General features: G+C 42.5%; 1 protein-coding gene across 7 annotated transcripts in view; it reads left to right on the top strand.

The window, feature by feature from the left end:
- Positions 1-25,275, top strand: part of atp8a1 (ATPase phospholipid transporting 8A1) — a 111,876-nt gene that overhangs the window by 15,209 nt on the left and 71,392 nt on the right. For 4 of the 7 annotated variants that reach the window (XM_071900261.2, XM_071900257.2, XM_071900259.2 and 1 more), the window contains exons 2-9: positions 1,921-2,035; positions 9,280-9,379; positions 14,184-14,282; positions 20,781-20,826; positions 21,088-21,128; positions 23,027-23,100; positions 24,725-24,794; positions 24,963-25,090. In XM_071900261.2, coding sequence (XP_071756362.1) covers positions 1,921-2,035; positions 9,280-9,379; positions 14,184-14,282; positions 20,781-20,826; positions 21,088-21,128; positions 23,027-23,100; positions 24,725-24,794; positions 24,963-25,090 — 673 coding nt within the window. Of the gene's footprint in view, positions 1-1,920; positions 2,036-9,279; positions 9,380-14,183; positions 14,283-20,780; positions 20,827-21,087; positions 21,129-22,112; positions 22,187-23,026; positions 23,101-24,724; positions 24,795-24,962; positions 25,091-25,275 lie in introns of all 7 variants that reach the window. The other 3 variants (XM_071900260.2, XM_071900258.2, XM_071900256.2) reach the window with 1 other exon arrangement.

Genomic DNA, 25,275 nt, shown 5'->3' with positions numbered 1-25,275 from the left:
TGTAGAGGCCAGAGCAAGGCGTAATGATTGAAACCTTCGTAAGCCATTGTCTTTATTAGGTTTGTATTCTACTTTTATCAACGAGGCTTAGTGGCTCTGACATTTTATTTTATTTGCTCATCACATTAAGCATCCCATCTATAGGTCTATTTCTCAGAGGTCCACCACTTCATTTTCTAATGTTAATGCCAGGATTCATCCCCAAGGAATTCAGTAGCTAGCTGTGGCCTTTTGATGGCCGAGATAAGCCGAGCCAAGAGCTGGGCACAATGCCCACATAAGGTGAGAGACTTGTTGATCATGTCAACACATGATGCTTATATAGGGGGTGGCACAGTTGTATTTAACCCTATATAATTACATTCCTTATTTGGATCACTGATAACATATTACAGTTCCATTAAAGCTGAATATCAATTACCTTGAAAAATAAAAACAATAGTTGTGTCCCATACTGATGTTGGGGGTCTTATAATTCGGTAGGAGAGAAACCAACTGTTAAAATTCCCAAGAACTGGGCAAATGGGGCACCAGAGGGGTAGGGTATAACGCTTAAAGACAATTTAGATGGTGTCATATAAGTTGTCCATCACAGAAATGTATACTAATTTGATGTTCTAATACTTTCCCGGAGTTCTGAAAACTCATTGCATTGGCTCCACACATCTGGTACTAAAAAAAAAAATACTAATAATTATTTGCAGTGTTTGATCCAGATCTGGGGTGCACTCACTGTGCTGTAGCCATCTGACACCATACTGTTGGACCTGATCCGCACAGATAAGCTTTATCCACTCTTGCCAGCAGGAAGTCAGAAAGTCTTCATAGGAAATCCCCAGCTCTAATCAAATGGCATTCCCAGCAAAGACAATAACCACAGAAAGCTCTTACAGGAAAATGTGTGTTATTCAATGTGTGCTTTGAATAAGCAGACTACATGCGCATCTACTGACAGCTTTAGGAATAAGTGACAAAATTGTTGACTTTCTACAGAGATGAATGTGACTTAGGCTAGGAATTATTTTGTAATAGTCATTTAACTGTAACACTGTAACATAGCTGTGCAACATGTTGCCACTTTATTTATTGCCCCCATACGTTCATGCACAACTTTACTGTTGTACTTGTTGAGATGGCCTCCCAGGCCGATATCTCTGTGTAAGTGCACCTCTTAGACACAATTCACTCTCTCTATGATAGCTCTTAGGAATACAAGCACACACACACATACACACACACACACACACACACACACACACACACACACACACACACAGACACACCACCATGCCACCTGAGCTGTAGGTGTGATGATGGATGACCCTGTAGAAGACAGTGAGAGATCTGCCCTTGATTTTGCCTTCCTCCTCACAAGAGCCGTCTTGGAAATCGAGTCCTGTCTAGACACCCTGTCATATTTTTTTAGGTTTTCTGCTTTAGCTCAGCAAAATATTCTCCTCCATGCATGTTTTTGACTTTGCGAGAACTGAATGCTTTCATCTTTATGGCCTCCACAGTGTTTTTTCACTTTCCTTGGCATCTCTGTCTTATTTGATGGTGCGTAGTAGAAGGCAACAGGAAACATAGGAGGAAAAAGAGGGGATGATTCACAGCAAATGTCATGAGCAGTGTTTGAACCCATGACATTGCAATGACATAATACACACCTAAGCCTGCTGACCCACCAGGGCCTCTATAGTTTTGACTCAGTGTAGACAGTAGCTGTAAAACAACAATGTTCACTACTGTACGAACTTGTGTGCCTTTTTACAATGTTACAGACTCCAAAGACTTTTGAGGACTAAGTCATCCATCAATAAGACAAACACTTATACATAAATCAATTTTGCTTTTGCTTTTGTTTGTGTCCAAGGAAGGCTTTGTTCCTTAGAGTATCTGTTCTTTTCTCCCATTTTGCAGGGTATGAAAAGACAGAGGACACTTCAGAAAAGACATCCTTAGCTGATCAAGAAGATGCCCGACTGATATTCCTCAATCAGCCGCAGTTCACCAAGTTCTGCAGCAATCGAGTCAGGTAAGGAGGTGTTCCATTCATGGCTGGCTATTTGTTGGATGTGATAGGAAGTTTTAACTTTATGAACTGATGGTGAGTCAGTAAATTAAAATAGTTTAGATAAAGGGGAAGCATTAACATTGATTTTAAAAAAGTGGCAAGTGGCTGGTAGAATTTAGGAATCTACCACACACAGTGGCTAGTGGATCAAAAATATATGTGTTTTTTTTATTTTATTAGATGTTTTGTTTCGCGATTCTCACTGTGCTACCATAACACGTTGGTGTTAACATCTGGAGTTTTTAAAGTTAATGGAGCTTCACTCCCTTCAATCACACATACCCCCCACCCCATCCCTCCACCTGAGCACCTAAAAAGGGCTAGGGCACTTATTATTGGATATTTTCTTATCATCTTGTGACACAGACTGAAACACAGGTCACAGGGGCGTTGCTGCACATTACATATTTGCTTGATACGGTGGATAATTGAGGTGCGTCTGAGTGATGCACCGCACGCTATATTCCTTGCATCATTTAGAATGTATAGATTCCAAGGCACCTAGCCAATTCTTTAAACTCATTACAACAGGAGGCTGCTTTGAAAACAGTGGGGTCACAGCTCTGTCTTGTTCCATCATCAGCTCTCAATTCAATGCAAGTTGTCTCAGAGGGCCTAGAAGTGCTTGTGGGACTATGCGCATTTTGCACACTGTCACTCTGCACCTCTTCATGGCCCTGCCTCCCACCTGGGCTCGCTTTGCCCTGAATATAGCACATGAAAGAACAAAAGGGAGGGCAACAGACACTACATCAGTGTTGTCACATGACAAGCAGGAGATATGGCTGCTGTGGAGGCAACAATGTTGGAGACGCAATAGTAATTTATCACAATTTTAAATATGGCCTCCTTGTGATGTACAGCAGAAAATGAAGACGGGTCAATTGGCAGTTGAGGAATCTTTGCACGCACGCCTTTATGACCTGATAGAGATTTAATGTGCAGCTGGTGAATAGAGGCTCCTGTCCTACAGGGCCACAAAAATAGGCTGCATACCAATCGCACAAGGTTGACCTCAATCATTTATCACCCAGTATCTTTAATGTAATGTTGTGAGGTAGAGGTTCTTTTCCCATTTGATTTGACTTGAAAGTGGTTAGAAAGTTCATTTAAGTTCAGTTACTACAAAATTCACACTTGAAAGTTTTTCTCTGAAGTATATTTGGATTTGTGAGAATTGCTACTATTTTTGAACCTGGTAATGGCAGCCCAGAGGCGGGCAGTGCTTTTCGTGATGACCTGCAGCATAACTGGCCACTTTGCCTTTAACCCTACATAAACCCTCAGAGTCTCAAGCATACCAGCTGAATTGAGTCATACTTTGGTTGTGTAGCTGCCACACAAATGTCAACCTGTTCCCATTGGCCCATAGTCGAGACCATGATGGCACCCATGGCCATTTCAGGTTTGATCAGTAGCTGCAAGGTTTGATCCACTTGTGGTGGATTAGTCCAGATATTCCAGACTAGGCCCTTTGCATCCTGTTGTTCTTCATGGAGGATTGTAGCGGTTTTAGCATTAAAAGGTCAGGTCTGGGCGGGCTGTCCTCTGTCAAGGGATATTAGTGTTAGCATTCCTGCTGCATGAGCGGCCTGAGATATGTACGTGCTCACACAGACAGACGCACACAGCTACAAACAGCAGAGGAATGAGGAACAAATCAAAAAGCCAATGAACCTGGGCGTTATAGTTGTAGCCCTTCTGAGATAAGATTTTTATGTCCATGTATGAAGTTCGCGCGAGAGACACAGGCAGCTAAGAGGACTGGAGGATGCCCTCTGTGCTCCTTTCCATTAGGTCCTTGAAATTACTCTGCTCTGACTCAGTTGTGAGAAAAGGGGTGGTGGTCCTCTGTGAATCTTGCCCTTGTTTCCTTAAGCTTCTCTTTTCAGTTAAGTAGATATCAGATTTCTGATATACTACAACCAGATGGTTGTAGTATATTGCATCAGAACCTAGGCTATAGTTTGAACTTTCTGGCACTCATTGTATGGTCCTTTGTGGCAAACCCCAGCCATCCAACACCTGAGTAGGCTAAAACAAACTATAAATATATGCAAAAATGATTTGATCCAAGTCTGGTTACAAATACCCATTTCTACACACAGTGTTGCCTCAAGATATCACATTCACGCTTCCCCTTTCAAGCAAACTGATGTAGGAACCCAGAAGTTTTCACACAGTGTGCTATCATTCTCCATCTGCTGCACCACTACTGGCATAGTGTTTCAGATACTTCACACACACACACACACACACACACACACACACACACACACACCATCACTGTACTCAACTGTCATTAATAGTTTCATTTATAGTAATATGTCCATTAAATTCTGTACCACTCTGGTCTTAATGCTGTCGAGCATGTGAGGATTGCATTGCTGTTTATTCAGCTGCACTGGTTGTCAGAGCAGATCTGGCCATAATGTAAACATGCATGTGGTGAGATGTGCACAACTTGTCCTATGGCAAACAGGAGTGGCAGGGCAAGACATTATTCCTTTGTGTGTCCTTGAAATGCTGATATTACATGTTTTATGTGGGAAGCAAGGGACAAATGAGACACACACACACACAGACGTACATACAGACACATATACACACACACATATACACACACACACACACACGCACATACACACACGCACACACACACACACACAGATACACACATTCACCATAAACACGGATACAGGCACATCTAGACACGGAAACAAAAAATGACAGGGGAATAGCTCATTATGCAAGTTGTTTCACTGTCAGCTCATGTCAAAATGACCAGTCTAACCAGTCTTTCAGCCTTATGCAGGTTCTTGTGCAGTTGTGTGTGTACACAACATAAGTTTGACAAGGGGAGAGCCATTTTGTCATGTCATCCTTCATGCCAAGGCAGGCATTATCTGTCCACTTGTCTGACCACACAGTATCCACATCAACTTTCTGTGTGTGTCTTGAGACGGTTATTCCACAGAGGAACATAAAAACATTATGACTCATATGAGCCTCACCACTGACCTCCTGCAAATGACTTTAGCAATGTTAACAGTCAAGGCTCTACTGAATGGTAAAGCACCGAAGCTGCTAAACTCTCCAAATCCCATTCAACATGTTCCCATATGAAGGTCTCTCACAGCATCACCATTTTTATGCTTGGTAGCGGTATTAGCAAGCATCTAGAGCTTGGTTTTTCCATAAGTGACTGTAACATTTTGTTGAAGTCAGTGTTGAACTGTGCATGTCTGAGTTAACTGTGGTTGTAAGCTTCAGTGGCCAGCTGTTGGCCGTGTTTGATTCGCTTATCTCTCATGTGCTTGAACATGTGGTGGTAAATCCTACAGTCCCACAGATGGCTCTGATGGACTAATTGGGCAGTATATACTGCCCTATAGATCAGTGAGATAGCACTTCACAGTACTGCCATTTTTTGTAAGTGCAAGCAGTATATACACGTCTTTTTTACAGTGTCTTTCAATAATAAAAGTTTAAGCTACTATCTGGCTAGATTTGCAAGACTGTAAACTAATGACATGTAACATATTGTTACTCTAAACCCTTTCACTGTATTCAGAGAGCAGGCAAATCAGATTTGTACACATTGCAATTTAAAAATGACCAGATCAGATTTGTACGTTTAGACAGTATAATCATTTGCTGTCATTAGGAAAGTGGTTGTCATAGTAACAAAGCAGGCATGCACGCGTTGACTACAGCTGTGTTTTCTGCAGCTCTGAGTGCTAGCAACAAGCTAGTAACATGGAAGTTTCGCTGTTGCTTATTATGATGGCATTTTCCAGTCGTGGTGCAGAACACATTTGTCGTACAAGACAGCGTCAACATCACAGGAGGGTGGTATATATCTCTTCATTTGTGCTCTTCATTTGTATTCACCTGCTGGGGGGGAGTGACGGAAAAAACCCCACTTGAAATCTGATCTAAGTTGATGACTGAGTTGCGTTTTCAGAGATGTGATTTGAATCACATTTCAAACCACCTATATGTGGTTTAAAGGTCCCACAGAGGGTCGTTAATATTAATGAGCCTTAAAGACACAGCAACAAAAACAGCCTGTTCTTGGTAAGGCTCAGAGAGATGCTGGAAAATGGATGGAGAGTGTTTTTGGTACATGACACCACAAAAAAACAGCTTTTAATGGACCTCAAGACGTAAAATAAAACACTGGAAAGTGTAGAATATGGGACCTTTAAATATGATCTGAAAAGATCATATCCGACTCGTATCAGATATGCAAATAAATCGTATTTGAGCTGTCTGTATGAACATTTGTTGGCTCAATAAAAGGTGTTGCCAAAAGATTAAAAGACTGTCTGTATCCATGACAGCAATCATATAAAACACTTGTAATTATTACATTGCTTGCCAAGACGCTCACAGCTGACAAGTGTGTAACTAGCTCTAAGGTAGTTTTCACTTTACTGCCTGAAGTTTTTACCACACATACTGTACTGGTAATTGTATCTGTCAGGGATTTTTCAGGACTCCAGTTTTTGTGGAAATATAACTTTCATTAATTTCTAATGAGATGCTACTGTTTTTTTCATCCTGTTTTTCTACCCATCCCCAATCTGTGTCTGGCCAGATCAGTTTGGATATGGCAAACTAAAACAGACATTCATGATGACATAATTTGCACTTTAGTAGCAGTGTTGATAGTTTGAATTAAAAGCTTTCCTTCTGACTGGTGCTGCATGGCTATTATCTGGATAGCTGTAAGCTGAACAAGCAGAGGAAGTGCTCCTGTATTGTCGTCTTGATCCTTAGGGCACAGGCAGGAAATGAGAGGCGAGGAAGATCCATAATCAACCATTAACAGGAGCGTGAAAGCAGCTCTTTATCTGGCCCTGCGTAGGTGGAGGAAGTTTTACAGTAGAGGGATAACTAGAGAATAGGACATGGCATGTTTTACAGTGCTACCCCATGAGATCAGAAAGAAGGATGGAGTGAAGAAGATAAAATGATAAGAGAGAGAGGAGGGTGATCTAGAAGACGAGTTGACAAATAGATTTGGGCTGGATCTGCTGTCAGAGTGGCATCCTGAGCTGCCATTTCTTTGTATCTCAAGGGAGTATGGCACTAATGCATTAACACTAGCAGGCTTAGGAGTTTGGTTCCCACTGGGGCCACCTGTACGTAAGTATAAATGCACTCACAGTACTGTAAGGTGTCCTGGATGAAAGTGTCTTCATATAGTATCAAACATATCGCCATTGACTGTGTGACCCAGCAAAAGCCCAGTATGTAAGGTATGGTGACGTATCAGCAATATGCAGTTCTGTGCCTATACCAAGCAGAAAACTATGTACTTTCATCTGAATGAGTGAATAAAAACTACACTAGATTTCCCCCTGGTTTTGAACGTTTTTCTGATCTGAAAACGGGCTGAATCACCAAAAATGCACTGAGGCTAAGAAAAAAATAAAAGAAAGTTACACAATCATGTAGAAAATCATCTTAAATACCTACCTCTCAATGTCAGTGATGGATTGTCAAGCTTTTATTCTGTTTCTACGGTCTTGCTTTTCACCACCCATAGAGCAACCAAATCAAAATTGGGGAAATTTTACAGCATGCTTTTACCTATAGCTATACATAAGTGTTATTGCACTGTTTTTTAGATTTAGACAGACACAACACAGACAAACATACATACTGTTAAATATAGCAATCTAGCTAACAGTTTTGCCTTTTTTTTTTTTTTACAATGAACTGGCCTTTCTGTCCAATATATTTATGTTTAGTATGTGTAATAAATGCTGTCAGACTCTCCTCCTGGAATGTAGCTGCATAAGGCCTGTTGAAATTCTTGAATAGAGCCAAATCTTTACACTATGTTTTGTGTATGGTAACTAATGGCGATGTGAAATCTCCTGCATTCCTTATTGATACCACCCTACGTAAGTTGAAATGATTTTAAAAACAATTGTTATTCTGCTCTGTCTACATTTCATGAAAATTTGTATTTTACCTCTCTGTTTTGAAGACCATAGAGTATTGCAGTAAACCTCTTTTTCAAACTGCAGATTTTTGACAGGTGACCCGCAGATTATGATTTTTCTTCTTTTCCATGGGAAGCCGGGGGGACTAACTAGACTCTGTTGAATGAAACAAAGCTTGATAGCTTGGCTCCTTTCTTGACCCTTGTTCTGACAAGGCTCTCCATCAGGCTCCTCTGTGAGGCTGGTATTTCATTGTACTGCTGTCAGAACAATGCCTTGCTCTCTTGCTCACTCTCTTTCACTCCCCCTCTCTCAACATATACACTGCTCCACTGTACCAATCAGCCAGGATGACAATGAATGGAAAACAAGCTCTTTTTTTTTTTTCTTTTTTACTATACATCATGCTTCTGGACATGGTACAAGTGAAAACATTGTTTAAAAACTCCCTTGTCAAATATGATACAGCCCCACAGGGATAAAACAGTGGTATCACCACTGCTAGACTCCATATGCTCGGCCCCTTCAGATAAGTTGGAGGCTGTAGTCTCTTATGCTGCTTGTATGTGTGTGTGACTGTGTGTTTGTGTGCGCGTGGGTAAGCAAAGCGTTGCCGGTGGCTTGGCATACATCACGGCATATATCTTCTCTCAAAGTGGCTGTTCTGACTGGCCCTTTAATGCAGCTGTAAATCAGACTGCTGGAGGTCTGAGTCGGTGGGCTGCTGAAGGCTCTACCAGCCTCAGTATACCACCATTCACCAACACCCCCACCCCTCCTCTCCTCCTCCACCCCAGTGCGGGCCCTGGCACACATAGCTCACATCTGCCAGGAGCTCTTTACATCCTTTCTACCAGCTCCTTTCCTCCTCCTAATTTTTCTTTATGGTCATTTAGTCCAGTGGTCCCTGCCGTTCATCAATCACACACACAGACACACACACCGTCTCCGCCCGCCACACTTCCTCCACTCAGGGAACAAACAACTTCCTGGAATGGGTGGGCTTGGGGCCAAGGTAGTGGTTATATTGAAGTGTATTTGAATGGCCAGGGTAATCGTAATATTCAGGTTGTAGAATACAGAACCAGGCAATTGTCAGATTCAATCTTGTATGTTTTGAAACGTTGATGGTGCAGAAAGATGGTGCTCAAACTTAGGAAACTAACCATTTTTTATGCTCTGTCTGTCTGTCTGTCTCTCTGTCTCTCTCTCGCTCTCTCGCTCTCTGCCGGATCTGGTCTCCAGCACAGCGAAATATAATGTCCTCACCTTCCTTCCTCGGTTCCTCTACTCGCAGTTCAGGAGGGCAGCCAACTCCTTCTTTCTCTTCATTGCACTCTTGCAGGTAAGAGATCAGATGTGTTATTGTTGTTGTCATAGATTTGTGTGTACCAATAATAGGTAAAATTCCATTATAATGTAGCACTAACCTTCTTTGCAGCCTCAATTTTTTCGTTTTTGTTTACGATTCATTAGTGTGCGAGTGTTCTTTTTTTACTGCCGTGGCCTAGACACCATATCCAAAGGTCACGTCTGTAATTTAATAAACCACACATACACACACACACACTCACAGACGCAGAGTACTTTATATATCCTCATAATGAATAATACATGTAATACTACGTGTGCCTCTCTCAAAAGGAAACTAGATTTGCCTGCTGCCTCAACACACATTATACTACATATCACATGCCTTTTAAAATGCATGAGCTGCAGTGGAGGGCCATATTTAACTCCGCCAAGGAGGTCATGTTTTCGGTGCCGTTTGTTTGTTTGTTTGTCTGTTAGCAGGATTACGGAAAAACTACTGGCCCGATTTTCATGAAACTTTGTGGAAGGGTGTAGCATGGGCCAAGGAAGAACCCATTAAATTTTGGAGCGGATCCGGATCCGACTCACGAACAAGCAATAATAGCACGAACCTTGGCGGAGGTCTGCGCTCTCAGAGTGCCCTTCTAGTTTGTTCTTTTACTGTGTCTGTACTAGGGATGCACCGATCCGACTTTTTCAGTCCAGATACCGATACCGATAACTGGGCTTTGGGTATCGGCCGATACCGAGTACCGATCCGATACCAGTGTTTAATTAATAAACTGTAGGCTATGCCTCACTGTGTGGAAGAGACTGGGATCATTCTTTTATGTGTAAAGCAACATCAGGCTTGACTTTAACATTGCTTTCCTATGTAACAAATAAATACATAGATATAAATGTACTCAATTGTTATTTATTATTAAAATAATAAATAATCGTGCTCCAGCAACTTGGTAAAACATCTTCAAAATTAACAGGAACTACAATTCAAGTGTAAACCTTTTAAATGCAGCAACAAATTGGTCAGGAATTAAAATTCCAGTATAAAACAATACAACTGCATCAAATGAGAACAAAATGTAAACATTAAATCACAATTAAGTCACAATTAAGTCACAAACTAGTGCAAACAAACTTGATAAATTAAATCACAATTCACACAAGTAGTATAAACAAGTAACTTGGTAAAAACAAAACATTCAAAATATGCAGAATAAACCTAAATTACTGAAATAACTCTGGCTTAACTGGTAATCTTGCTTTATGAAACAGCCCTCAGAAAAAAAATCAAGGTATGTTAGTCTGACTATGTGTCGGCCGAATGGAGCAGCAGTACCTGACGAACACGGAAAACACTTTAAATCATGTTGTGGCAGGAAACAACGTTGACCTACTGGCTGGACGCGCCGATTGTATAATTGGTGGAAAACTACTTTACCTCGCAGGTTAAATGGCAGCCTGCTCGGCCGCGCGGTGACCCGGGAGAGTTTAAACATATAACAGAGACAGAGTATTCATGCAGGTGTGTTTTTAACTACCGAGCATCAGCACCGACCCCCGGTCAGCTCACCCCGACCCCCGGTCACCTCACCCCGACCCCGGCTCTGTTATGAGGGTTGGGCGCCAGGTTAGCTTGTTAGCCTGGATGCTAGCTGCGGGAGGCTCGCGCCCCACGAGCGAGAATTCAGTGCGCGAGATGCTGCGCACGGCAGGCGGGATCCTCCGGAGATGCTGGACCGGAGGAGCCACCGGACGGACCGAAGGCAAATGGCCGGGTCCAGAGCCATATAGAGAGATGGTTTTCTCTCTATATGGCTCTGGCCGGGTCTACCGGCGCGTTGCTGACGCATGACGTAGTATGCGCACGTAGACATAAACATAGAATTGAATTGAATAGATCGGCCCCATTGTCACCGATACCCGATCCAGCTATTTGAGTCAGTATCGGACCGATATCCGATATCAGTATCGGATCGGTGCATCCCTAGTCTGTACCACACTGCAGTGAAGGAATTGAACTGTCCTGTACTATAGTGTGAGATATAGCCTGTACAGCACACATAAGTATCCCAACCGATCCTGAACCACATGAGTAGTAGGATAGCAGAGTGAGAAGAAACATTAGGATTAGATTTGTTGCAGAAATAAGCTGCTCCTGGGTGGCGAGTTGCAGTGTCCAGTCGATTATTGGCTCTGGTGATGTTTTGATTACTGCCTGATGTCAGCCACCCACACACACACACACACAGTTTGGGTAAAGTGCGAGCAGAACAAATAGACTTTCTGGCCCTGAGGAAGTTTTGCAGTGGCTTTCCTATGTGGGTCACCTTTAATCCCTTTTAAGAACACTTGAGCCTCACCCACCAATCATGACTACATGATTCAAAGGAGCCCAGAGTCACGTCTCAGGTGTTCAAAAGCGCAGCAGAGCAGATTAAACAATGGAGAGAAGGAAGGCTTCATAGGACTCAGATTCTGTCTTTACCTATATTTGTGCTGACAGGCTGCCCCGCTCTAACGAGGGCTTTGAGGATAGGCGAGGCCCTAATCCAACGACCTTGAAGCTGCGGCTTTGAAAAGCAGCTGGTGTGAATCTTCATTACCCGCCCTGTCGATGCTGCAACCTTGAATAAAACATCTATGCTGATGAGGAAGAGGAGAGATCTATTTCTACCGAGTTTCCTTCAAGCAGTGTTGAAGGGACTGTTGTCTCCTCTGGCCCTCACTTGCTTGGCTTTAATTGTGAAGATTTTTGACTGTTTATTTTGGTCGATTTTAAATTGCTAAATAATTAATCATTCAGTGATGAGGAGAAGATGGCAATTGTTTTACAGATACATTTGTTTGCGCTGCATATGCGCAAACAAATTTAGTTTATATAAATTTTGGGTAAGTTTGCATATATTCTTGAAGAGTTTGTAGATGGAAAAGAGGCTTTTTACAACTTTCTTAACCCAACATTTCATCCAGTCAGTCCTTGTATCAAAAGACCAGACAATAAATTTCACAGTGAAAAAATATTTATCCAATAAATCACCATGTAAACAAGGCCAATGATGGAATGACAATTTTTCACTTTAATTATGGACCAGGTTTTTAAAGACACCGTTGTGGGAAGGGCACACAGCATTCCCATTTTCTTGCACATCATCATTCTTAAAGATCACAACCTCTATCTTCCCATCATAACTGCATGACATTCTGTGTGCTTACAGTAAGTCACCGTGCCCCTCCCTGCTTCATACTAATACATACTGTGATAGAGTGACAGATGTGCTCTCTTCCTGCCTCCATAGTCATGTCATCCTAATGGTTAATGAGCCCCCACATACTATAGCCTGCTCCTCCGACCCCTCCCTAACAAATGGTCCTGCCAAGCTCAAGGAGAGCCCTGTGACACCAATGGTGACACCAGAAGCTTCATCATTTTGTGTGTGTGTGTGTTTTGAGTGTGAGTGTGTGCTGTACAGTACATGCCAGAGTCTTGATTCAAAGTCATATCATACTCTCAGGGAAATCTTCCTAGTGAGCTGACAAGACCCCTGCAGTCATCTGGTGTCACAAATCTTAAGATACCAGACTGGATGCCCAAATATCTTTGGCAATGCATCATTGCAAACAGTACAGCAGGCGTATTCAACTGGCGGCCCACGGGCCAACTCCGGCCCGCCAATCAAGTCACACCAGCCCGCCGATCAGTTCTGTTTACAAATAAATAAAATTTAAAACCTGAAGAAGAAAAAATCACGTGAATAACGGACATTTTTGCCAAAATAAATCCTTCAAACCAGCAGAGCGCTCCTGTGTAATGTAAACTAGATCCTGTTCTACATACTCCGGTACGGTAGGTGCAGTGTTGCCAACTTGGCGACTTTGTCGCTAGACTTAGTGACTTTTCAGACCCCCCTGGCGACTTTATTTCTCAAAAGCGACTAGCGACAAATCTGGCAACTTTTTCTGACCATGGGAAGCAATGTTAATGTGTTGAATCCCAAAGCATTTGGCAATAAATTGGTATGGCTGATGCCGGTTTTCTCTACTTGCTTGTCTAATCCAGAGAGGTCTGATGATCACAGCGCTTCCCACACACAGCGTAGCCCCCCTCCCTCCGCTGAGAGCAGGGACTGTAGGATAGGGTCCGCTTGTAATTGCTACCGGCGTACGCCGAAACTGGCCCGGGTGGGCGGAGTCAGCACTTATATTAAAACGGGCTACGCCGCGGCGTGCATAACAAGTGCAGCATTATATATTGATATGCAAATGATCGTATGACATCATCAATGTCACTATCAATGCTGAAGAAAAGAAAAGTTGATGCCGAAAATCGTCAATTCAACAGCGACTGGACTGAGAAATATGTGTAAATAAAGAAAAGAAAAAAATAGCACTTGGCCTAATTACTTAAAGAATGCCTATTTATTTTCTTTTTTAATTTATGATTAGGCTACTTTTGCAATGTAGCGAAATAAAAGTTTTGAAAATGTGGTGGCGCGCTGTGTCAAGTGTACATACATAATGAAATGAAATGTCCGGGCCCCGGGCCCTTAGCTTTCTGACAATGTGGCCCCCTGAACAATATAGTTGAATAGCCCTGCAGTACAGCATTCTAAATTCCACTGTGCTGTTTGGCTTTCTAAAGAAAGGAAAGTTTTATAGATTTTGTGAAGTCAAGTGAATCAAAGTTATATGCACATCCAATTCTCTCACTGGTGCTGACCAAAGATTAAACTGCAAAATAGAAAAGTAGATCTGAAGAACATTCTTGCTTTGATTTTGAATTTGACAGGGTTTGACTTGATGTTCAAGCTTATTGTGTCTTGCCTCTTTTTCAGCAAATCCCAGATGTGTCTCCTACCGGTCGCTGGACCACACTGGTACCCCTGCTCTTCATCCTGGTGGTTGCTGCTGTCAAGGAGGTCATTGAAGACCTGGTGAGAAAAACAACAGCCACTACTAACAAAGGCCAGACAGATATATCAGGACCACACCTGTCTCAAATATTAGTTGTAAATAATTAGTGTTTGTTTTAACCTGCTTGGAGTACCAGAGGGGCCAGGACTTTTCAGATAATGCCAGGTATGTTAGCAATCACAGAAAAGTTTACTAAACTGACTTTAAAATACTTGGCTGTAATTGGTTTCAATACAACTTTCTGGCATTCACTGTATTGTCCTGTGTGGCAAGCCCAACCCATCTTGCACCCAAGTAGGATAAAATAAACCATAAGTATTATTTGCCAATAATTAGTATATTATAACACAATTTTCTGTAGCTAGTATGATGAACAAGTTTTCATGATTTAAAATGCAGTTTTGTTTTTTCTCCATAATTAATAGATCTTAATGTTTGACTGAAATGAAAGCAGGAAAACTATGTTAAAGTGAAAACTAATGAAAGTTTGAGAAGTAGCTAGTAACTGATTACATAAATTGAAAAACTAATGCATTAAGTTACCTGTTACCACAAAAAAGCAATCTGAGTACTCCCCAACACTGTTAGGGACTGTGTCCATTATTATGTTCTATCTTTTTACAACAGTGTTTATAAAGCAATGTTGCTGTAAGAGTGATCTTGAGCCATCATCTGGCCTATAAGACATGCATTTCCCCTTCAAAAACTGGAGAAACCAGTTGAAGAGAAACCACCAAAGTGTCCTGCTTGTCTCTGGTGTGACAGTTCAAGTTTGGAATTTCCAACCATTTATGTCATGAATATACTGCATAATTTTTATCAGCCAATCAATTGGTAGCAGTAAAAGGGCATAGCAAAAAACTTTTATGACTTCATGTGTATTTCCTGAAGTAAAGACTACCTATCGAATCAAAGGCTTCAGAGTGTGCAAAATGCGTAAAATAACAAAATAAATCTTTCCCCACAAATTTTTGTATTGGTATCACTGTGAAGTAGGCGACTTGCCCTCAATTTAATTCACTTCCCTCAAGTGAATTGAATTGACTGTCCCTATAGAGCGTGTAGGGCTTTTGTTTTTGTCTCTTACAGTATGTCCTCTGAGTGTTTAGAAGTGCCTCCCTGTGGAGCAGAGAGGAGGCAGTGATGGCTACATGACCACAGCAGGATATTCCCCAACACACAGACACACAATCAGACACACACAGACATGCATACACACACACTCACTCCAGAGGTCACAGCTGTGCTTGCTGCACCCAGAGTGCTCATTCAGTCAATTAACCTAGATACTGAATGTTCATGCACAAAGGCAGTTAGTGCTAACAAAACAAAACAACTGTCTGCCCTCGAGCAAGTCTGTGCTGTTGAACAGATGCTTGACAAAAGGCTATGCAATTTATCTTAGTATTAAGGGTTTATTTCAGATTAATTTTGCCATTGTTAATAATTTTAAATCCTGTTTTGCCAGCTATGAAGTCTTACTGTTTGTTGGGAATAAATTGGTTACAGGCCTCAGAATATGTTTCCCCTTTGTCCACAAATAATCCACTTAAGTCTGTCTGAATCAAGTCAGAGAGTGTTGCATTGTACTGTATTGCAGTGACCCTGCAATGCGATCCTCTGTGCGGGTCCCAGTGGACAGTTACTCTATACATTACTTTGTATCTAGTGCTGAAGGGACCAGCGCAGCACTTTTCACCTGGCCTCTCGTGAAAAAAACATGGCAACGGAGTGATGATGACGCTGTCTTTATTGCTGAAGGTCACCTGCGCACATGTATATTCCCTCCATTGCTCTGACCCTCACAAGTTGACATGACCGGGCAACATCGACCCCTAACTTCATGAATCATGCATTATGGACACATTTATCTCATCTTGTTGCTGGCCCTTTCTCGTACAGGAGTCCCTGGCAATGTCTTTCTTTCTGCTATAATGCTATTTTCAATTTCAAGTAGGATAACGTATCTAAAATACAGTATCGTGAATTGCATACTGTTTACAATGCATTTCGACATACTGCAGTGCACTTTTACACTGTGATGCTGTTACGTTAGTAGTGTACGGAAACAACACTCACCGTTCTGCTGCAACCTGTAAAAGACCAAAGAGAAACCTTTTTATTGTCCTCATGTGGTTTATCACTGTTCACTATCTCATGAGGTTTATACTGACGGCGGTTTAGCGGCTTAATCAAGGTAACACTGCAGATGCTCTACCCTTTTATCCTTTGCTGCCTTAATTTTTTTCTCTCTGTGGTTGAAGTCTACAGAGGCCTGATGCTGCAGTATTTACACATAACCTCTGTGTGCTTCTCACCCTCCACTGCGCTATGATTACACACATCATCTAAATATCTCTCCTCTTCTCCATATCCATGGGGACAGTGATAGTGGGTTGAGATTGGGAGAGAGAGATAGAGAGAGCGAGAAAGAGAGAGGGGGGCAGAGAGAGAGGGGAGAGATGGGTCTTTTGTTGGCGAGAGGGAGAGAATTTGAGAAAGGGAGAAAGAGGGAAGAAAAAAAGACAGGTAGTGAGGGACAACATGAAACAAGAGTTATGGATGTAACTACGGTTCAATGAATTCTGGATGACCGCTAGAGGAAGGCTTAATGCTAGATATTAAATGTCTTGCGCACACACAGATCGAGTGTATATCAACAAATGTCAGATGCCACCCTCTAGTTGTGAGAGCAGGTCTTGACTCCTGGCGATGCACTGTGGTTCTCCATCAAGCAGCATCTGTAGTTTGGGAAACAAGGGTCTCCCAGTTTGGGGCAATCAACAGCAGTTTGTGTCTTGTCTTGTTGGCTCTGTGTGTTATCAATAGTAGAGGGATTGGTGGGAAGGAATTGAAGAGGCAGTCTGGCCAGGGATGGGCCAGCACATCCTGCCCATTTAAGTGGACAGGTCAAGGACTGTGAGGCAAAGAGGTCCACCGCTGCCTTGATGTATTTCCACCAGATCATATTCACCATGTCTCACCACGTCTCCGCTCCCCTTTTTGTGGTGGGAGAGAAAGTCCACCACACCATTCTGCATACCAAGGAGATGTATGGCTCTGAGGCTTGCTGGGTGAGGGAAGGCCCATATGTGTTGCCGTGGTACTTGCAGAGACTGGGTGGACATGGGCCCCTCGGTTTGTTTATATAAAAACAACTGAGATGATATCTGACTGTATAGGAAGTAGCTCTTAGCCTCTTTTGCACTCCATACCCCCCTTACCATCCTGTGCTGCCACACAACTCCCCATTCGGAGAGTGAGACATCTGTTATCACCACCTCCTGACCTCCCAGTGGAATGCCCCTGGTTAGATATGCCCTGCTCCTCTAAGGCCGGAGGGTGAGGAGGCACTGGAGGCACTAGAGGGAAGACTGTCAGTTGGGGCTGTGAAGTCCTTGTCCTGCTGGAAGTTAAGGAGCAGAGCCTTAATCTTTGGGGTTGCATGCCCTGTGTCTGCCTAGAGGTATTTGGGGTTACTGGGTGTTCCACTGGTGAACCAGTGGGTGCAGCTTGTGGTCAAGCCAGGGCCCCTCAACCTCTGGTAGCCCGGCTACCCTCAGAGCCCGCAGCATGAAATGCAATTCATGCATGGGGAATCCGACAGCCCTTCTGTCAGGTATTGAACACCCAGGTATGAGGGGCGTTCATTATTGCCCGCTCTTCTGCCTGAAGAGGGGCCATGCAAGAGCTACACACATTGGAGCCAAGCATTTGCCAACCTTATTGACTGCAGGCGAAGCGGAATCTCTCCTATCCCTGCACTGAATTGGCGCTATCCTGCATTAGCTTCTGGTTGGGTAGGTAGCCACCTCTCCAACCGGTATGACCTAGCCAGAGACTGGCGACGCTGGCTGCCAACTACTGCAGCAAAGCTAGCGATATGGCCAGCAATAGCCTCCAGTGCAGTGTGACTGAACAAACTACTCAACATGAAACAAGCAAAAGTGTTTGATAGGAATCTCAGCTAGAAGCTGAGCAAGCACGGTTCAGTGCATAGTGGCTATTCCACAGCTGCCTGTGTCAATGCCTTATGCCCGATAGTAGGTGTTCACATATGGGGGCACCAAAAACAGTTCCCTAGCAAGCTAATTGTCCCAGGGCTAGCCTGCTAATGGCAGTGGTGGCAGGGGTGCATTCGTTAGCCTGGGTGCTGACAGAGAACAGGCAAAAACAAAGAGGAAGGGATAATATCCAGTGTTAAGCACTGCCTCTGGTGGTCAGGAAGAATGAAATAGAACAGCCAAATAGATGGCAAAATAGAGGAGGAGGCTGGACAGCGAGAATAGTTAGTATGGATGAGTGAAATAAGCTGACAGCTCTTGCATAGGGGATGATGAATGAGCTTTGTAAAGGTCTCTAGCAAACTTTTCCTGGGTATAGTGCAGCTGGTGAGAGACTGACGCCATGTGACACAGCCAGCCCATTCATTAGACACTACAGAATGTTGCAGGGGTATTTAATCAAATTTGATTCTACTGGATTTCACTAGCCTAAGAAGCAAAGAAGCAGGAAGGGAGTGTGAGAGGACTGTAGGACAGAGTGGCAGTGTGTAAGAAGGGGAAAGACTGGAATATGAACTCGGAGAGAAAGATAGACTTGCAAAGACAAGAGGGGGGGAGAGTGGATATAGAGAGATAGAAGTGGATATATATACAGTAGCGAATCAGCGAAAGGATGAAGACAGGAGATGTAGAAGAGATGAAAGAGAAAAAGAAGCACTGCTGACCATCTCTAGGCAAGCTGTTATGGTTTCCATTCCTCAAAGGAGAATGGAGAGACTGCAAAACTCATCAAAACTCACAGCAGTGAAGCTTTCTTCCTTCTCACAAAGGCCTTTCAGAGAACACTCACTTTATTTCATGCCTGAAAGCAGTTGTTACTCAGAGGGACCATATACTGTAGGCTTTAGATAACAGACTGGGTGATTGTAGCGTAAAGATTGGACAGATGTGTTTGTGACTGGAAGGTCGCTGGTTTGAATCCCCAGATCTTTGGGGGAAAAAGATAGGCAGAGGAAGTAAATAACTCTCTCCCCTCCCTTAACAACTACCGTTGAAGTGCCATGAGGCAAGGCACTTAACCTTCAACTGCTCCAGTGGAGCTCCTCGGTGACCAGTAGAAGACTGTAGTTACACTCGGCAGCTCCCAGGTGTGAGTGCATGAGTGTGAAGAAGGGCATTGCTAACAAATGGCTCCCATGCTCAACATACATTTCATGGGTAAATAAAGACAAAAAATAGGAAATGTGTGAAGTTACCAGTAGTAGTTTTACTCTGTTTTAAACTGAATTAGATTGTAAGTTCAAACTAAAGAGAGCTTTGGTGGAAATGTGGATTTCGGTGTCTTGTTCCCTTCCTCTGTACTAGTCAGGTATATCACAGATTGTTTTTAGAAGCTAAATTTTAAAACGCAATGATTATTTACATGCCGTTTTGTCTGTGCTCCTGGGACAAGTGTTATGTAAAAAGGAACTTTGTGCAAGACGTTACTGATGACCCATTACTCTGGGTCATGCTACTTGATGAGCTGTCCCTTGGAATCTGCTGTTTAAGCTACATTTGATTGCATGACTATTCAGTGAACAGGAAGTACATGAGGGGATTTAATATTGCTGAATTGGATTTTGATCACATGCAGTACAGTTGGTTAGTTTGTAAACAGAATTTTTGTTGATGTAAAATACATATTGCTGGACTGAGTATTAGGATTTTGATCCACTAGGCAATTTTCTTGGCAACATAGATGGGCGACACTCCAAGCAACAGGCAACAAAGTGAGACACAAGGTCAAAAATCTATACACATTTCTTGGCAACACAATTTTTCTATGTGATTAAGAAACAATGCTCAGGCAACTCCTTAGGTACTGTTTCCCATATATCATGCTGTGTATCACTGCCTTTAGTCCTGCACTGATTGCACCTTTGTTATCAGGTGCTCCTGTAAAGCTCAATAGGTAGAGTGTGGCTTCAACGCTACTAATATTAGGGATTCCCGCTGGGGTCACCCATGTGAAAAATGTATGCACTCATGGTACTGTAGGGTGCCTTGGATAAAAGCATCCACCAAATGCCATATGATATGAGTCTGTGCATTGCGAAGATTACATAGACCAAAGCCATACTGTGTGTGGATGTTCCCATGCACTGTGCAGTCAGTGTATAAGTCTAATCTTTCTGTAGCTTGTAACTGCAGACTTTGATAAGCCCATCTCTCTCTCTCCCTCTATAGTAAATATTACTACACGGTGTCAGCCTCTCCAGGCCTTTTCCCCCAGTGAAACCAGACCAAAGGAGGCTCTTGTAATCCAGGACAGAGTTTGTCCGATTATCTTTTCTTCCTCCTTGTTAAATCCCTGTCCCATTGATTCTTCACTCGGGCATGGTGCTCCTCCAGGGTTACGCTTGGAGAAGTTTCCCTCCCTTGCTTTGGATGGTTACTAATTAATTGGTATTAGTGTACATCAGAATAGAATATGTCTCTGAAGAAAATTGCTCTCTTTTTGTTTCCTTACAGAAACGCCACAATGCTGACGGTGTCGTCAACAAAAAGGAATGTCAAGGTATTGCAAACTATTACTTTTATTATTAATTTTTGTATTATTTAATTTATATGTATGCATATTTTCGATAGTCTGCATTGCATAGAGCCTTGTACATTAGCTAAACAAAATAATGATGGTGGTTTGTCATATGTCTTTTTTCCTTTGTCTCTTTTATACTTCCCCCGTCTCTCTCATTGTAACTTCCCACACCTCTGTCATTGTAACTTCCCCCATTTCTCTTATTGTTACTTCTCCCATCTCTCTCATTGCTCACCACAGTATTGAGGAATGGTGCCTGGGAGATTGTGCACTGGGAGAAGGTATGTTCCCAGACTGTCATGTCTGAAGCTAATGTGTCAATGGTGTTCAGTGGTGTCAACGTTCATAGACAGTCACTAATGGTCGTTTTCACCAGTTTGCATTCTACTCAACTGGAACAGAGAACAGATGTGACTATGCTTCCTTTTACCAGTTTCACCATCCAATATATTGTTATCAAGTGCAGAAATCTCATGTTAGCGTGCACACACACACACACATACACACACACACCCTCTGACCTCCTCCATAGCATCCAGCCACTAATTAATCCAGCATTTCCACGTGGACGGCCATGAGAAGGCTATGCTGGAGGACAGAGAGCAGCTTCTCTGCTTTCATAAAAAAAACAAAAAAAACAAAACAACTTACCATGGCCGAAGCGTTGTGCCTGCAACCAAAAGGTGTAGAGAACAGCACAAAGCAGAGCAGGAGTGAAGTAGTAGATCTAGGCTATTTACCCACCTTTTTTGTGACAAGTAAAGTTTATTTACCTTTTTAAAAAAAATATCTTTATAATTTAAATTCGTAGTATTAGTGAGTGCCACCTAACGGCTGTTTCGAGAAAAAAACGAACACAAATAAATGCTATTCTGAAAAAATATATATATATTTATTTTGGTGCTCATTTGCCATCTGGTGATCACTGACGAGAATTCATAGTTTTTTGAAATGCAAATTCATGGCTCATTGCTTGCTAGCTTTTATGATTGAAAAGGATGAAAAATGAAGTACTTCTAGTGAGGCTGTTGAAGGATGTAATATGTTATGTTGTTGTATTTGTTATGCAAGGTTCAGCAGTAATGGAAAGAAAACGCCTCATCAGTATTGTACTATGTTCATCAATGTAATGTACATACTTTAGAGATAAAAATATTTGTTGTCTTTTCCAGCTCTGTGTATTTTTACTCATAATTTTAGACTCATGTTTCCATTCATGCTGTGTCCATAGGCAATGCACACCAATAACCAATTTATTTTCACAGGTTGAGGTGGGCGATATTATTAGAGTAAATGGCAGTGATTTCGTTCCTGCGGATGCTATCATTTTATCGTCCAGGTATAGGGGTCCAACCTGCTGCCAGTCCCCGGGGAACTTCTCCCCTCCTCCTTTTCCTCCTCTTGCTCTCTCTCAGACAGCTCTCCCTAAAGAAGTGATGGTTAGGCTCAAATAAGAGAGGCAACAATAAATGGGGTTGTTCGTGTCAAAGTGGGTTAAGCATTCACTGCATTTGGAAATTTTGTTCTGTATTGTAAAGACATGCAATTGCCATTTGAGCATTTAAAGAATGGATGTGATATTCTGTAGCTTCATGTGGGAACCATCATTTCTCTAGGTGGCATAGCTGTAATGTGGTTTTTTGATTAGAATTGACCAAACATGTCTTCATAAATCTACCTACTCCTTCGCCTTTTCAAAAACCATTTGGACCTGCTTTGGGTTGGAGCTTTGTACCCTGCATCAATCAAATATATCAAAAAATACTGACTGTGCAATCTTAAGTGTATTCCATAATCAATTCTACTGGCACTGCAATCATTCACTAGCACAGTATTTCCCGTATAACTTCTTAATTCTGCATATTTAATTTCTATTTTACACACAATACCTTTGCGGTAAGCAGTTTTAATGTCTTTACCCAAATGGTTTTCTTGAAAAGGAGAACAGAGGACCAGTCGTACCCTCTGATCATGCAGGGGTGACCATTGTGCTCTTCTCATCCCCCAAGAACTGAAACAATTGTCTCTCTTCCCTCCTGTGTTTGGTGTCTGTCTGTCTGTGTTTTTTTATCCTCTCCATCCCCTTTTTTTCTCATCCTCTCCTCCTTTCCTGCCCCTGTGCGACCGACTGCCTCACTCTCTCTCGTGCCCCCTGCTGGTGCCTGGTGGGTAATATCAGGTGGCTGTTGGGGAAGTAGTCAGAGCTGCCAATGGGGATCACCTCCCGGCTGACCTCGTCATTCTGTCGTCCAGGTCAGGAAACCAACAACACTACCGAGAAAACAGGCGTGGGAGAGATTGGGGCTGTGGGGAGAGTGGCGGTGAAGCATAAAGTGTACCAACCGGGACTAGACATTTTAGCTACAGGCCAGGACCTTTTCTTTCTCTGCTGACACTACTGATAAATATTTAATTTTCCACTTTGGAGGAAGGAAGGGGCCTCTGATTATGTTGGCAAAAGCCAGATATTGGAGTGCCAGAGGTCAATGAACACCATGTTCCCCTCCATTTCCCTATGGTTCCTTTACATTTTGGTTCTATGGCCATAACATTGGCCCTGTCTACAATTATTGTCATTATGTTTTAGAATATGGTGTAGCACAACTTAAGTTGTACCATTGACCCTTTTTAATGTTTTGGCTCAGACTTCTAGCACGGCTCAGAGTGAATAGAGACATCCAATATGTCATGAGGAGCACATGCTCATAATTTGAGACAGACTCTTTTAAGTTTGGTGGTGAATGTATTTTCATGTACTTACCTTTGCATGGCTTTTACTGCAACCTGAATGCAGATTTGTTTTATCATTTGATGTGACAATATGCATGCTGTCACATTCCAAGATCAGTGAAATGCATCTTGGGATTGTAGTTTTGCCAACTTGCCGTCACTGCCATTTGGAAGGGCCTAATTGTAGTTCATTAATTCTCAATCAGTATTGAAGCATCATGCTATTTTATGAATGGGACCAGTGTTCTACACTGGTTGTTACTAGTTTTAGAATTCAATTTTCTGGCCATCACAGCTGACCTCTGCTTGTTTCCATGAAACAAAGCTCTCATTTGATGGCTAATAGCAGCACATTCTAAAACTCTCATTGATTGTGGTTGGGCTCCATTGGCCAGATTTCTTTTTGATTTTACCCCTCCACCCTGTGTGCTTTTGGACCAGCCCTTGGTGTGCATAAATCACTCTATTAAAAGAGCAGCTAACCAGCGGCCCAGCTCACCTTAAGCACCGGCACGCTCTAACTCTCTGTCCCTGTGCCCAGTGTCTGTCAGAAGCCCATTTGTCTGCTCTATTTGTTGTGCTCGGCATGCTTGCTCGCTCATCTCACCCTCTCTCTCTCTGGCTCTCTGCAGTATCCTGTAGCTCTTTCTGAAAGACAACTCAACTCGAGGGCAGCGGCAAACAAAGATGATAACCTTCTCTGTCTCCCCTGTCCTCAATATACTGGACTTGCCCCATTGGGCTGTTAAGGAGATTTAAAGTTTGATTGGATTCAAAGCATACCATTAAATTTACTTTTATTCAGCAAAACTTTGATGGAGTTTTATATTCCAGAGTGGCCGTAAAACTTGCATGGAGCATCTTGGTTTGCAGTGATCTTGTCTCATGCTGTCTTTCAGCTGTAGTCCCTTCCTCTTATCAGCCCTCATTTAATGGATAATTGAGAATGAATTTTACATTTAATCTTGTCAATTATTAATATGATACGTAAGGAATAGCAACATATGCTTAATTCTTTGCAATTGTGTATAGAATTTATCATCAACAGCAGCTGATATTAGATATATTTGATATATTTGATATTTGGTTGAGTAGTAGTTTACTGTGTCTGCACTCCAAGCCTCTATTTCCTTTCCCCAAAAAACAGTGAACCACAGGGTATGTGCTACATTGAAACATCAAACTTGGATGGAGAAACAAACCTCAAAATCAGACAGGTGATCATGTCTTTTTACTTTCTCTAAATACCGTGTTAATGCCATTTGTGCATACAGTGAGCCACTCTGGCATTATGGACAATCGCCAGCAAGGATGCGTTGATTTTGGTAAAGACACAAATTGACAGGAAAAAAAACAGTACTGTAATGCTAACCCCGTGTCAACAGGGTCTCCAAATCACCGCAGAGAACAAGGACATCGACAGCCTGATGCGTCTCTCTGGGCGCATGGAGTGCGAGAGCCCGAACCGCCATCTGTATGAGTTTGTAGGGAACATCCGACTGGACGGACACAGGTGGGCGGTGCTGCAGAGCTCCATGCCTGGCTCCCTGCCCCTCTACCAGGCTGCTGCTGCTGTAGCTCAAAGGCCCATTATCCAGGAGCAGAGCCAGTGCCCATGCATTATGTGGTTTTAGGGAATATTTAATCTTTCTGCTGAATAAATGAAAGCACCTGGTTCAGTGGTATTTGATTATCTAT

Source organism: Centroberyx gerrardi, chromosome 16 (assembly GCF_048128805.1).
Source record: "Centroberyx gerrardi isolate f3 chromosome 16, fCenGer3.hap1.cur.20231027, whole genome shotgun sequence".
In the NCBI taxonomy this organism is placed as follows: domain Eukaryota; kingdom Metazoa; phylum Chordata; class Actinopteri; order Beryciformes; family Berycidae; genus Centroberyx; species Centroberyx gerrardi.
This window is presented reverse-complemented; position numbering and strand designations above follow the sequence as displayed.